The sequence below is a fragment of the Triturus cristatus genome, chromosome 5_1 (assembly GCF_964204655.1).
Source record: "Triturus cristatus chromosome 5_1, aTriCri1.1, whole genome shotgun sequence".
Lineage (NCBI taxonomy): Eukaryota > Metazoa > Chordata > Amphibia > Caudata > Salamandridae > Triturus > Triturus cristatus.
This window is the reverse complement of record NC_140587.1, coordinates 261,518,592-261,532,637: the sequence shown is the minus strand read 5'-3', so window position 1 is coordinate 261,532,637 and position 14,046 is coordinate 261,518,592. Positions and strand designations below refer to the sequence as shown.

General features: G+C 44.1%; 1 protein-coding gene across 1 annotated transcript in view; it reads right to left on the bottom strand.

Annotated features, from left to right (window-relative positions):
* The window catches only part of KCNQ3 (potassium voltage-gated channel subfamily Q member 3), a 732,470-nt gene that overhangs the window by 212,061 nt on the left and 506,363 nt on the right, over window positions 1-14,046 (bottom strand). Inside the window, exon 3 of the mRNA XM_085604907.1 lies at window positions 10,245-10,371. Within this exon, the coding sequence (XP_085461033.1) occupies window positions 10,245-10,371 (127 nt within the window). The remainder of the gene's footprint in view (window positions 1-10,244; window positions 10,372-14,046) is intronic.

The window sequence follows — 14,046 nt, the reverse complement described above, 5'->3', positions numbered from 1 at the left end:
ATTATAACTAAAAGGTGTTGTGTGAAGACCAGATAGAGAGTCTAATCTACATAGGGTTAACGAAGAGGAGAAGCTTATGCTCCAGTGAAGTACAATGTTATTTAAAAGTAAATCTGAAAGCTGTCCATATTTCTGTCTCTGTGCCTCTCAGATCTAAGCCTCTTTCATGCAGAATAAAACAAAGTGTTCCAAATGCAAATGTAAAAGTACTTGTTCACCAGAGCTTGCAAATACATGAAAAGGGGAACAATTAGGAATAACTAACATGCTGTGTTATGCTAATTAGGTGTTTTGCTTCTGCATGAATACCATAGATCTGATAAATTTACCCTTTCTGAATCACATTTCGCGTCTGTAATTGTTAGGCGCAATCTAGCAGGCTCCAGAGGCGTCCTGTGTTAGAATGATGCTAAGAGCTACACGACAAATTATCCAAATTATTCTCAGCTTCCACTTCAAGGACCTGTCTTGGCTTTTCAATGTATTCTCTTACACCCACATGTCTCTACTTGCTGTAAAGATACAGAAGTCTGGGCATAGCGACTAGTGTGCCTGTCCCCAAAGATTTAATAGAATTGATCCTTTTTAGTTTGTTATTTCTGATCTCGGAATGGGCATTGGTTCATGAAAATGCCAGAGAATGTGTTAAGTTAAATGATGACTACGAACTCTAGTGATAAGTTAAGAAATGCTTTAATAGCAAAGTGATGCACCAGCCATTAAAGAGCAGTCCACCCCTCATGATGTCCTCCAGCAATTGTCGCCCTCAGAGTTCTAACACTCCTTACATTCTTCACCAGGTGTTTCCTTCTAGAATGGTTGCCCAACACTCTCCACATAGTCAACACATAAGATCATAACACCTCCCCTTTACATAACATAACATAACAGTACAATGTACGCAATCTCAATCCCCATAATATGATAAAAACAAATGTAAAAAATGAAGATGCTCTGACAAATATAGATAACACAAAGAGAGAGAGCAACAATAATCAGCCATTGCATTTATATAACAAAATATATCCCGTTGGTGAAAAATAAACATATACATTTGAAGTCCTGTCAAGGTTTGACCTAACCTTTACTAGGACCAATAGAACATAACTACCCTTCAAAGTTTTCCCATCTCATAATCCCTCCACCACTCTAACCTGCCTGCAGATCTAGCACTCTGTCTCTAATCGAAAGAGACACTCCCACCCTTCGCCACCAATGCAACTCTCCTCTACTGGAATAGTGCATTCTGGTTTGTTACATTTAACCAACCTGGACATACTCCACACATCACCATTCTCCAATTCTACTACATGCCTCCTCACTTTCTTAATGGCGAAAGGACCTATGAATCTTGACATCCCTTTCCAGAAAAACCCTGCTCTTGTCAGCAGAACCAGGGCACCAAAGGTCAAGGATGAAGCTTTCATACGCTTCTTCTGGTCATAGCTTTCCTCATATTTACTCTGGTAATTCTTCCTCAACACCACACCTTGGACTTGATCTACTCATCCCCATCTAACAACCGTCCAGCATCATGGACTACCCCATCTATCCAGGCAGGATTAAAGCTTGGTGTTGCCCACCTTACCTCTCAATCAAAAGAAAGGACACTTGAAAGTAACCGGTTGGGAGCATTGTGATGTGCTCACCGCAATTCATCTATAACTTGAGTTAACGGCATCCTAACATCTAATGCTCTCTGCACACATGATTTGACTAACCTATTCGTCTGCTCCACCAAACCATTAGCATGAGGTGAATAAAGTTCTGACCTATGATGTACAATGGACAAAACTTTCAGAAACTCTTGCATTTCTTGCGACATCAGTTGGAACCCATTATAAGTCACAGTGCAATTAGGCATGCCCTATATTCAAAATTCTGCCTTTAGAAATTCTATCACCATCCTAGTATCTAACCATTTCACACAATTTGCGACCACACATTTGGACATGTAGTCCACTAGCAACATCACATATCTCTCATTCTCAGGCAACAGATAGAAACACCCAGCAATATCCAGCCCAAGCTTCTTCCACGGTTTACGTGGAACCTCAAACGACGACAGTGGACTTGCTCTTATCATTTTTGGCACATAAATTGCAATCTTTTACCACCTCCTAGACTTGTTGGCCCAAACTTGGCCACCAATACAGCTCTCTCAGTCTGGCCTAGGTGAGGTGCCTCCCTTGGTGACCATCATGTGCCAAATTCACCACTTTCTCTCTCATTTTCATACAAGGAATAACTCTTTCTCCTCAGAACAGGTCATCCCCAATCCAGTTCAACTCTTCTCTGACATTCCTGTAGCTCAGAAAATCCTCTGAAACAGATCTATAAGGTGGCCATCCCTTCACAATGAACTCCCTCAGCCATTCAGCTTTAGCATCACACTCTCTTTCTTCACTCTACTCCTCTTTGAAAATGGTCTCCTCATAAACCCAACTCACATGACAGGACTCCAGGCAATCTTGAATGCTAGTTTCACCGGAAACGGGAAGCCTAGACAGGCAATCTGCAACACTGTTCTTGCTACCAGAGATGTGTTTAACACAGAAATTAAACTCACTCACACCCTCCACCTTTTAATCCTGGGTGTAACTTCATAATCCTTTCTTGTGGCAAGTAGTTGTACCAACGGCCTGTAATCTGTGCATACCACAAACTGCAAACCCCAAAGGTACAATTATAAATGTTTTATGGTCCATACACATACATAGGCCTCTCTTGCCACCACAGAGTATCGTTTGTCCACACCCTTGGGAGAAAGCAAGGCAAAGGTAACAAAACACTCAACCCCACTACTGACTTGTGAAAATACCATCCCCAACGCTCTGAGACTGGCATCAGTCGTCACAATGCTTCTTTTCTTCACATCAAAATGTCCTAAAGTGGGCATCTTACTGATATTCTCCTTGATTATTTTGAAAGCCAACTCCCACTCTTCCATCCACTTAAATCTACATGATGGATTGAGCTACACTCACAGAAAATGGCTGAACTTCTCTCATCTCCTTCACCCATGAACTATTGCTCTCCATGTCCTCAATTGTTGCTAATGCCTCTCTAACCTCATGATTCTTCATTTAGGGCAACACGTATCAAACAATTTTGCATTCGTAATCGGTGCAAGTCAGTAATTTCGCCAGTTTGTAAATGATGTTTGTTTGTCAATGTGCATGAAAGGCTTTGCAGTCGCAATTTAAGTTAATCGCAAAAATTGTAATTATCTTAAATTGTGACTACAAATAGAGAATCGCAATTTGCGATTCCCTTAGCACATGTATGAAGCATTTTCTAAATGCTAACTATGCATTTAGAAAATGTTATTACCATAGCTCCAAGTCGATTGCAACCATGTGGAGATTTTAACAAAATCCACAAAAATGCCTTTTTCAAAGTCCCATGTAGGACACACATGCCCCTAGGGCATATGTGCCCTTTTCATGGACACTTTTTTAGAGGTGCTTCAGGAGGGCCTTATGCCCCAGCGCAGCCTTGATATTGCATTACCTAATCTGCGATTACCAATTAGGCAATCACAAATTCAGTAATGCAAAACCATTTGCACCTATAGGTCTTTAAGCTCATAGGAACGATGCGAGTACTATTACCTAATAGCGACTGCCTAATTGCAATTGAGAATCTTTAGGAATCGCTATTATGTCATCGCAATTGTCTTACATACCATTTTGCATTTCTTAATTAGCAATTACCTAAAATTCGTTATTGAAGGAATGCAAAATGTATTTTTGATACCTGTTGCCCTTTGAGTTTTTCCTGTAGCCTAACATTATTGGTACAAATGTACCAGCTGATCCCTAATTAGCGAATACACCAGAAGATCAAACTCGCAGGTATGAAAAAGAGTTCTCAGGCATCCCACACTCTTATTTTCACCTTGTACACACATACAAAACTTATGCTGTTCTAACACAACATCCATTTTGTCTTGAAAATGCTTCTTCAGCATAAGTACTGACATCTCATAAACATCCCCAACATCACCCTCTGCATAACTAACAGGTATGATTTCTAAACTTTCATAAATATTTCACCCCTTCACCCCTAGGTTATGTAAAAGCACTGCCTGTTTTCTGGCTGACGAGACCTCTCACCTCAAACTGCTACCAAATACAGATCAAACAAGGCTTTTCCAGGACAGTATAGGATCTCCTTTGTCAGATAAATATACAGGAGGTGGGGGTACATTAGGCAAGGACATATCAGCAGGGCAAGACAGAGAAACACTTTATGGCACCTGGCACTGTTCCTGTGGCTTACTCTGAAATATCCACTTGTAATTGCCTAAAGACTACTCAGCGAGGCAATTATCAGAACTCCAGATCCTACTTGTCATCCAGATTGCAAGTAGTATGGAACCTGGTACAATTCAAGTACAATGAAAGTTTCCTTGAGAACAAGCAATTAAACAACAGTGTACTCAACAACCTAATCATGAGTAGTCATACCTTCCTGCTTCAAAGGATTGAAGAACCATCATGGGTAACTACAGCATCGGTCATATGCCCCCCAGCAACCGTTGCAGCTATGATTATAATGCTGAAATACAACCGCCATAGCCTCTCAGACACAAATCGTATCATGGTTAGTGCCACGTCTGGTGCCCCACATGAAATCAACAAAGCGTGCTCCACCTCCAGGTCGCAAGTTGTCGGGACGTTGCGGCAACTCCTGTTCTCCGCAGAAGTGGCTTCACACTGCGGCAATGCAGTAACACTTACCCAAGTAATGATGGCAGCGACAGGTTACGGCACGCAAACCAAATGATGGCAACAAGACTCACTCTGCCTCCAGGGATCAGTGCCCTCTGTGACGGCAGACAAGGTTCACACCAAAGCAATGCTCTATGATGGCTTGGACCACAAGGCAGTGTTCTAGCAGCACATCACAGGAAAGGCTGATCACAGCCATTATGCCTCAATGACATCGCACATAAATCTCCACAAGCCAGCTGTCTCCACACTTTATAGACCAGGGACAACTGAAACTTTCACACAATCACGTTGGTCAGCAGATAAGTTCTAGGTACCATATGACCACTGGTTAAATGATCTTCAAAGAAGAACTGCTCTTCTAAATATTATGCCACAAATGTGGATTCAGGAGAGGTTGGTGATCCAGGATGCCTGTCCCCGCTCAGGCAGATCGTCGCCACTTTGATAAGTTAAATGATGACTCCGAACTCCAGCGATGAGTTAAGAAATGCTTTAATAGCAATGAGAGACACCAACCATCAAAGGGCAGTCTACCTTTCATGATGTTCTCCAGCAACTGTCGCCCTCAGAGTTCTAACACTCCTTACATTCCTGACTAGGTGTTCCCAACTAGAATGATTGACTAACATTCTCCACATAAAATCATAACAGAATGTCAGATAGAGGGAGTGAAGTGATGCCTGCTTTCACCCACCGATGACATCCCAGGGTTGATTCACCGTGAGCTGCACCTTTAGCCCCTAAACAACCTAGTTGTTGAATAGGGTTACTGTTGGTCCTAATGCTGCCTTCATAACAACTGAGACTAGGGGGTTGTATGGATAGCCCCAGGGATAGAAAAGGGGAAGCCTGTGGAGGAACCCCCTACCACTGGGTACCCCTAAGTGATATCCATGGGTCTCATGTCTGCCATAATGATCCCTATTTTATTCTTTTGCAACAATTATTTTTAACATACAAGTACAAGTGTAAAATATTGCAAGAAATTACAGTCAAAGGCAGTAAGTCGCTAACAAACAAGTGCCAACAAAGTAGATTATCAATCTGGTCCACCAAAAGAGACCGGGAGAGAACCCTCCCAAATTAACTATATGCACTAGTGAGCGAGGGTACACAGATGGGAGACAGAAAAAGCAAGACGGTATAGGTTATGGATCCCAGTCAAGGCGGTACATTGAGTGTATAAAGTCAGAGCACACAGACTATGTAAGGGCATATGTTGACAAGAAAGCATATACTCAGCTGACAAAAACTACTAAGAAAGTAAGAGATTGTCAACCCCAAAGCATGAGACACTTTATAAACTACCCAGGAGCAGAGGCCAACAAAATATCCTTCTTAATTATATGAATATTTTCTGTGTAGAATGGGCTGCACCTATGAATATATGTATATATTACCCACTAACTGGTTTACTACAAATACCTCAATCATTCGTTTACTCATTCATGCACTCATTAACTTATCACTCACTCTGAAATTCATTCCATCAATCCCTCTGTAATTCATTCAACACTGACTAGCTCAGACTACAGCCACATATGGTTTTTACCACATTCAGGGGATATCAGTTTCTAGACTAAGAGTTGGTATGGAGTAAATCAAGGGAAATGCTGGTTGCATCTGGAAGCAGACTTTAGAAGATGGTAGAATAGTGCCTGTTGGGATCCTTGGCATTTTTTGTTTTAATAATAAGTGTAGGACTTGGCCCTTTTTGGTTAAAGTTCCCCAAACGTTTTGCTTTCCCCCTTGATGCTTTGGACACTTTGCCACTGCTAATCAGTGTCAAAGTGCAAGTGCTCCCTGTATAAATTTTAATGTTAATTGGTTGTCCATGATTGGTATGTTTGCCTGACTAGTAAAGTCCCTAGTAAAGTGCACTATGTGTGCAAGGACTGGTAATGCAAATGCTACTAGTGCGCCTGCAGCACGAATTGTGCCACCCACACAAGTAGCCTTAAAAAGGCAACTCAGGCCTGCCATTACAGGGCCTGCGTGCAGTTTGTTAAACTGCTATGTTGTCAGACAAGTGCACCCATTTGCCAGACTTTACCCTTCCTTTTCTATGCACATCAGACACCCCTATGGTAGGTCCAAGGTATCCCCTGTGCAGGGTGGAGTGCATCTGAAAGGTAAGTGTGTACTAAGGTGTGTACCATGTCCCCACACTGAAATAATCTCCATTTCGTTTTCACTGTTGAAAGGCCATCTTGCCAATAGGACAGAATGAGGTGGCTGTGTAATATGTTTTCCAGCCTATCTCCCCAAAGGCTTAAGATGGAGAGATGAAGTTTAGTATGCCTGAACTCACAATGTAACAACACATCTTTTTATGAAGGTTGTTTTTGCATTGTGTGTTTAGAAGCCACTCTTTTAGAAGTGGCTGGGTTTTTGTGGTTTAACATTTCTGTGTGTCGCTGCCAGGCTGTGGATTGACTGTCTGGATTTGAATGTGCTCGGCTCTGGGGAATGTCTTGACCTAGGGGAGGAGGTGAGACAGCAACAGGCTGACCTGCATCTGGAGTGTAGGGGGAGGAGTAGCCCCTAGAGGTGAAGAGGCCTGGGTAGCTGCCATAAAACAATTGCCTCATCTCTTGCTGAGTGATTGAGAATCCAGACCCCCATTGATCAAAGGAAGAAGGTGTCACTGGCAGGGTAGCACCCAGAACTGGTTTGAACAGGGGTCAGTGCCCCCTGGCCACAAAGACTTCAAAGCCATTGAGGGGTATAACTATGAGAGCTGAAGCCCCTGAACTTTGGAGATTGGCTTGATCAAGTTTGAACAAGACCGGAGCTACTTCATGGTCAAGAGGAACCTTTGTCGAAGAAGAAATAACTGAAGAGACTGAAGGAAAGGACTGACCCTTGCTGTGTGTTCTGGGGCTGGCCTGAAGTTTGCTGTTTTAACCAAGCTGGCTCCCTGTTGCGGAAACTAAGGAACACAAAAGGTTCCAGTAGAGTCTCAGCGACGCTGTGTGCGTGTGCTTGTTGCAGCCTGAGACCCTCGTAAAGAGTGCCCTGTGATCTTGGGCACCTGGAGTCCAAGTGTGGATCAGCGACGCTGTGTGCGTGTGCTTGTTGCAGCCTGAACCCTTTGTGATGATTGTCCAGTTATTTTGTGCCCCGGAATCCAAGTGAGTCTCATCGAAGCTGTGTGCATGTGCTTTGTGCAGTGTGAGACCTTTGTTAGGATTGCCTTGTTATCGTGCACCCGTAGTCAAAGTGAGTCTCATCGATGCTGTGCTTTGTGCTTTGTGCAGCGTGAGACCTTCGTGAGGATTGCCTTGTTAAAGTGCACCCGGAGTTAAAGTGAGTCTCAGCGATGCTGTGCGCATGTTCTTCGTGCAGCCTGAGACCCTCGTGTGGAGTGCCCAGTGATCGTGCACCCGATGCTCAAGGGAGTCTCAGCGACGCTGTGTGCATGTGCCCTGTGGCAGCCTGAGATCTTTGTAGCAGTAGCGGCCCGGACCGGCAGCCTCGGAGGAGCTGAGCCACCGGCCCAAGTCCATCGTTGCCAATTCCCAAAGATTGCATCGGAGGCCCAAGTCATTGGATGAGGAGAGGAGAGTGAGTTGCGGCCCTCCAGGTAATGTGTGTCGACTCCTGGGGCGGGGTGTGGGCTCGGAGGGAGATGCTCTCGGCCTCTCTCTCGTTCCGGCAGTACGAGCCTCGGCTTTGGCTCATATCGAGGCACGTATTGCCAAAGGAGTGGCAGTACCGGGGCCAGAGTGCGGAGCTGCACTCTTTATTACACCATACCGTGTTAGGGGCAACTGTTGACAGAGGCTGACTGCGAGTCAGAGGGAGTGGCGGAGAGACCGCTTATAGCACCGTGATCGGTGCCAGAGTGTATTACACATCATCTTATTTCTGCATAGCATTGTCATATTTCCCGTTGCATCCTTCCTGCATAACGAACTACCTGATTAATGTATTACACATGGCGTTATTTCTGCATAACAAACTACCTGATTAGTGTATTACGCATTGCCTTATTTCTGCATAACGACGTACCTGGTGGTTGTATTACGCATTGCATTATTTTACTTTGCAAAGTGCCTGATTGTTGCGTTACGCATTGCATTATTTTTACATTGCAAAGTGCCTGATTGTTGCATTACGCATTGCATTATTGTTACATTGCAAAAGTGTCTGATTCCAGCATTACCAACTGCATAACATGGTATTAGGATTACAGGGGAATGTTTAGAAATGCTCATTAAGAGCGTCAGAACTTACAAGGGCTGGCTGGCCTAACCACCAGCCAGGAAGAATATTAACCATACTCATATGTTGGATCTTTATAATGTGGTCTTATCGTATATCTTTTTATATAAACTTTATACTTGTTTTTATAAAACTCGTGTGGAGTCCATTTGTGGTGTGATCATTGGGTTGCTGTCAGATCATTGGGTTGCTGTGAGAGTTGTTGCAAATACTTTACACATTTGCCTTGAAGATAAGCCTGGCGGCACATGCCAAGCTATCAATGGGGCGAGGGGGTCTATCTCAGAAGGTGACCTTCCTTTCCCTGACGTGGAACCGTGGGTCCCTATTTGGCCTAAGGTACCTACCTCAGCCAACCAGGGATCCCGGGTCTAACAATAAGTAAAATGTCTGTTGTTTTTTCTCATGAATGTGTAAAGGATAATGATCAAAAACCGAGATACCATAAATGGATAACGAACCAACCATCTATATATAGTCAACTAAAGTTTCCTCCAGTGCATGCAGATGTATACACACACAGACACACATTCATGCACTCTGCTAGAAATTCCCCCTCATCAGCCACTAAAGGCACTTAAAGACAACCTAGTACATGAGACCAATGGACAAAATGAGCAGTATTCTACTGCATGAAGCCGAACCCCAAGGGGATCCAGCACTTAATGCCTATCGATAGTATTGGGTAGTGGTTGCATCAGCTGGTATGTGATGGATCATTTGTGTAAAGCAACAACAGCCCCACCTTTTATCAGATAGCATTGTCCACCCGCCAGGAAAATGAAAGACAGTCTGGGTGAAAACCCTATATATTCAGGTGAAAAAGAACATTGTCAAACATTTTCTTTTTGTTGTCTTATTTATTTATATTAAAGATGTAATACCCAGGTACAACTCAGAAAAATCAAGCGCGTGCTATACTGTGTATGTCAATGATATTCACATCACAGGTAAACTGGATTTTTCTGGAAAGTGTCCTTTTCCTTCAAAGAAACTCTGATGGAGTGCCACCCTGTTTTAGTATGTCAATATTTCCAAAATGTGATCACTCAATCTCACTTTCCAGTGCAAATGTTCTTTTCCTAGATTGCAGTTTATCCCAAGCACAAAATATTGATGTGGCCCTAAGTTTTACCTTCTACTCATTATGCCACTAGTCAGGTCTGTGAATGCAGTTGCCTCTGATTTTAGAGATTTACACTAGTTAAATTAAGAAATCGCAAGGAAGAAAGCCAAAAGTATTTGGTCAAATTAGAGAGATTGGATGCCTGCACTTACCCAGCATGCAGAGTGGCTTCCTGGCAAACTTGAGACGCCCCCTCCATCCTTTGTAGCGACAACAACATCCAGCAGCCCAGATCCTTAAGGCAAACTCTGCTCCAAAGATGACAATCGCAAATGTTTCCTGCATAACAACACAAAAACATATGTCCTTTTTAAAACTGTAAATAGATTGAAAAAGTGATTGGTGAACTCACAACTTGACAGTAATATGAGTATTTAATATTTTATGCACCATGGTGACACCTTTAATCAACTCATAATTAACTCACAATTTGCTTAACTTATCAACATTGTTTGCTGTTTTTCACTCCCACTACACACATTCATGGATACACAAATCATAGAATAAGAAAATAAATACAAAAACAGGTATTATCCATTGAACAGGCACTTACAAAATGCAGTCCATTCAACCAGAGCGCTAGGCGAACATTTTGTTGCCCATGAATTGCAAGTCAAACACAAATTCTGAAACATTTGCCGATTCCCCACAATGTAGCTTTAGGTAGTTTAACCACTGGACTGAAATTTGTGAAGCAAATATCACTTTTTCAGGACTAGGCTCGATTTTGTAGCAAATGAATTGATTTTTTCAGATCATGTATGTTATGTTATGTTATGTTAAAATGGCTTTTATAGAGCGCACGGCTACTCAAAAAGAGTGTCCCGGCGCTTTTATTTAGGGTAGGCTGCAGTATACTAACATAACACATTAAAAGAGAAAGTGTCACAGACAGAAAGAAAACAACGAGCAAAAAAAGACCTACTGGGTGAACAACCAGGTTTTGAGGTCCTTTCTAAAAGCTAGTAAGCTGGTGGCTCCCCGAAGTGTAAGAGGCAGAGAGTTCCACAGATGTGGCGCCAGTAGTCCAAAGGAGCGACCTCCCAAGCGCACTCTCTTCACTCGCGGGACGATCGCCAAAAACAGGGATTCTGATCTCAGAGAGCGAGCCGGTCGGTAGAAGGCAAGTCTCCTTTGGAGGTACTTAGCTCCCGTCGCATGGAGGGCCTTGTATGTCAGGGTCAAAGCCTTAAAGGCGATCCGCTTGCGGATTGGGAGCCAGTGCAGGGTCTGGAGCAAGCCCGCAGCACTAACGCGTCTATTCAATCCAAAAATCGCTCTCGCCGCAGCATTCTGCACAATTTGGAGCCGCTGTAGCAGGTACTCTGGCAGGCCCAGGTACAGAACGTTTGAATAATCTAGCCTAGAGCCTATCAGGGCCTGTACAGTCAGCTTCCTGTGCTCCTCCGATAAGAGGGGAAGAAACCTCCGTAACATCCTAAGGAGGCTGAAGCAAGTGCCCGACACCCCCAGGATCTGGGACTTCATAATCAACCCCTTGTCCATCTTGACCCCCAAGTTCTTAGCCATTTGGGATGAACAAGTTGGGGGGAACATATTGGTAGGCCACCAAGCCTGCCAGTCTGGCTCCGTGTCACACCCAAAGAAAAGTACCTCGGACTTATCGGAATTGCACTTGAGGCTGTTCAGTTGAAACCATTGAAACACAGCCCCAAGGCAATCCCGGATACTCTCCCCATCAAAGTCTCCTCCTCTCTTACACGAGAAGAGGAGCTGGGTGTCGGATTGAGATTAGAAAATACAATATCGCTCATTTTTTAAAAAGATTTCTTTATTGTCTTTTTCATTTTCACATTCACTGCCTTTGCCATGGCACGTTCATGATCTGTTAAGAACATGCAGCCATTATATAACAGAAATCCATATAGATCAAGTACAGAAATAAGACCCTAAGTAATCAATTGCATAAAGAAATGGACAATCAATTAATAAAGGAAGAGCAGTGCTGCGTTCCTTCTAATACCAGTAGCTACAGCGGTCGGGGTAATCATTCAGGAAGAGGGGGTGACAATGTCGGGGCTACATGTATCCATAGTGTTACCTTCTCTAAGGTCTACAATGAACCTAGCGATGGTCAAGCATGTGGCGGGTGGGAGAGCAAAGGGGTGGCACTGCTTCCATGGTGTCCTACCACTCTTTTCAGGAATTGACTATTTTTCTGCAAATTGTTTGATTTATAAAAATGAATGTAAGTGTTTTTACAATGAGATATATTATTTTTTGAAACATACATGGGCTTTTTTCAAGCAAACTGAAAGTTTCTCTAAGGACAGCCAACAGAAAGAATCCAAAACCATGTACTGATACTCAAATATTATTGTCACAATACTACTCCTGCACTTTACCAAAAACCTTTGATGCTTTTGGATTAAGGAAAGTTTCTGTATCTCAATGATACCAAGATAGGCATCCTCCTCGTTGGTTGCAGACCCAGTGCTTAGGTACCACCAATTTCTTTTATAGACCCGGTGTTATCAGAGCGCTTTACATGAGGATCAGAAAGTTACAGTTTACATAGTTACATCAGTTAAATCAAAGAGTCACAGAGGGAGGAGGAGGGGGATGGAAGAAAACACGAACGGGGAAACGTGGAAAACAATATCAGATGACAGGCTGGGTAGGGGGTGGCCAAGGGGGTGAACCAGAGCCAGATTCCTCTATAGCTGCATAGGACAGCTCCACCGGACATCGGCCAAGGTTACTCGGGATCCGCGGTAGGTACAAACAGTTTTGGTATCCACCCAGGGGGCATCGTCATAATTCCATCAAAAGCATCCGGTATTACTGGGAAGCGCCATCCATCTTGTCATCCCGCTTACCCCCAGGGCAAGAGTGGTGAGAGGAGAGCTGGAAAGGACAGTTCCAAAGTCTGCAGATTGAGGGACAACCCATCGATCTTGCCTTCAACCCTCTTTGGCGGGCGTGAGACTGAAGGGGAGTTATGCATAGAAACCTGAACCTCATCACGGCACTCACTTGTTTGGTCGCTTGTTTCTTCTCTGTGGGTGAGATGTAGATTTATCTCTTGGCTGTGGTATTTTTGGTGGCATACGTGCGGTCTCAACCCTCTACCAGAGGCTCCCTGACTCCTCTGCACATCGGGATTGCCCAGCCCAGGTTTCCTTTCCTTGACGTGCTTCCTCATAGACTTCTCCGGAGTAAGTCTGTGGGTCATCTCATCAGTGTGAGAGTTGTAGATCGTGGTAAAAGACCACTGTGGTGGCCATCTTGGGGTCAGGCAAGAGAAATTCTGCTCTTGTTGTTCCATTTGGCCGGTACGCCAGCCACAGTATTGCTAAACTCACGAGAGGGCAATGTGATCATTTAGCCCAAGGATCGCGCCAATAATGTCATTGCCATTTGATTTCGCCCTGTTTGTCAGTATGATGCAGGGACTCTTAACAGAAGCTCTGGGTCTTCACTCTGTCTCAGTAATGCTTTCCAGACGCCATCTTGGGGACAGGCAAAATGTTATCTCTAGTTAGTTACTACATCGCTGCCCTTACTTGCATTTTTGCAGGATAGGGTTTCGCTTGTCTCCCTCAATACCTCAGTCACATTGATGTGCTGCTGTGCAGCCTCTCTGAGCCTCCCTTTGCCGTGAGGCTGCCATCGTACGGACTCCATCTTAGGGTCAGGTGACTTCCTTAAATCCCTCATGGGCACCGTTGAATAAAACCCCGGTTGCAGCAATTCTAGTTGTGGGGGGGGAGATGTCAAACAAGCTTCTTTGGGGCTCAATCCTCCGCCCCTTGCCACTCTCAAGTGCCTCAGGAGGAACAGACGGGATTTTTCATGGCCTGTGGGACCTCCGGAGCGCTCGGAGTTCCCGCTGTCTCTTATGCCCAGTCTCTCCAGGTAGCAGCCCTCCGCCAGGCTCACCTCCAGTGCTGTGTCTTGCCTCCCCAGGGCACTTCAGTGCCCGGCCGTTCC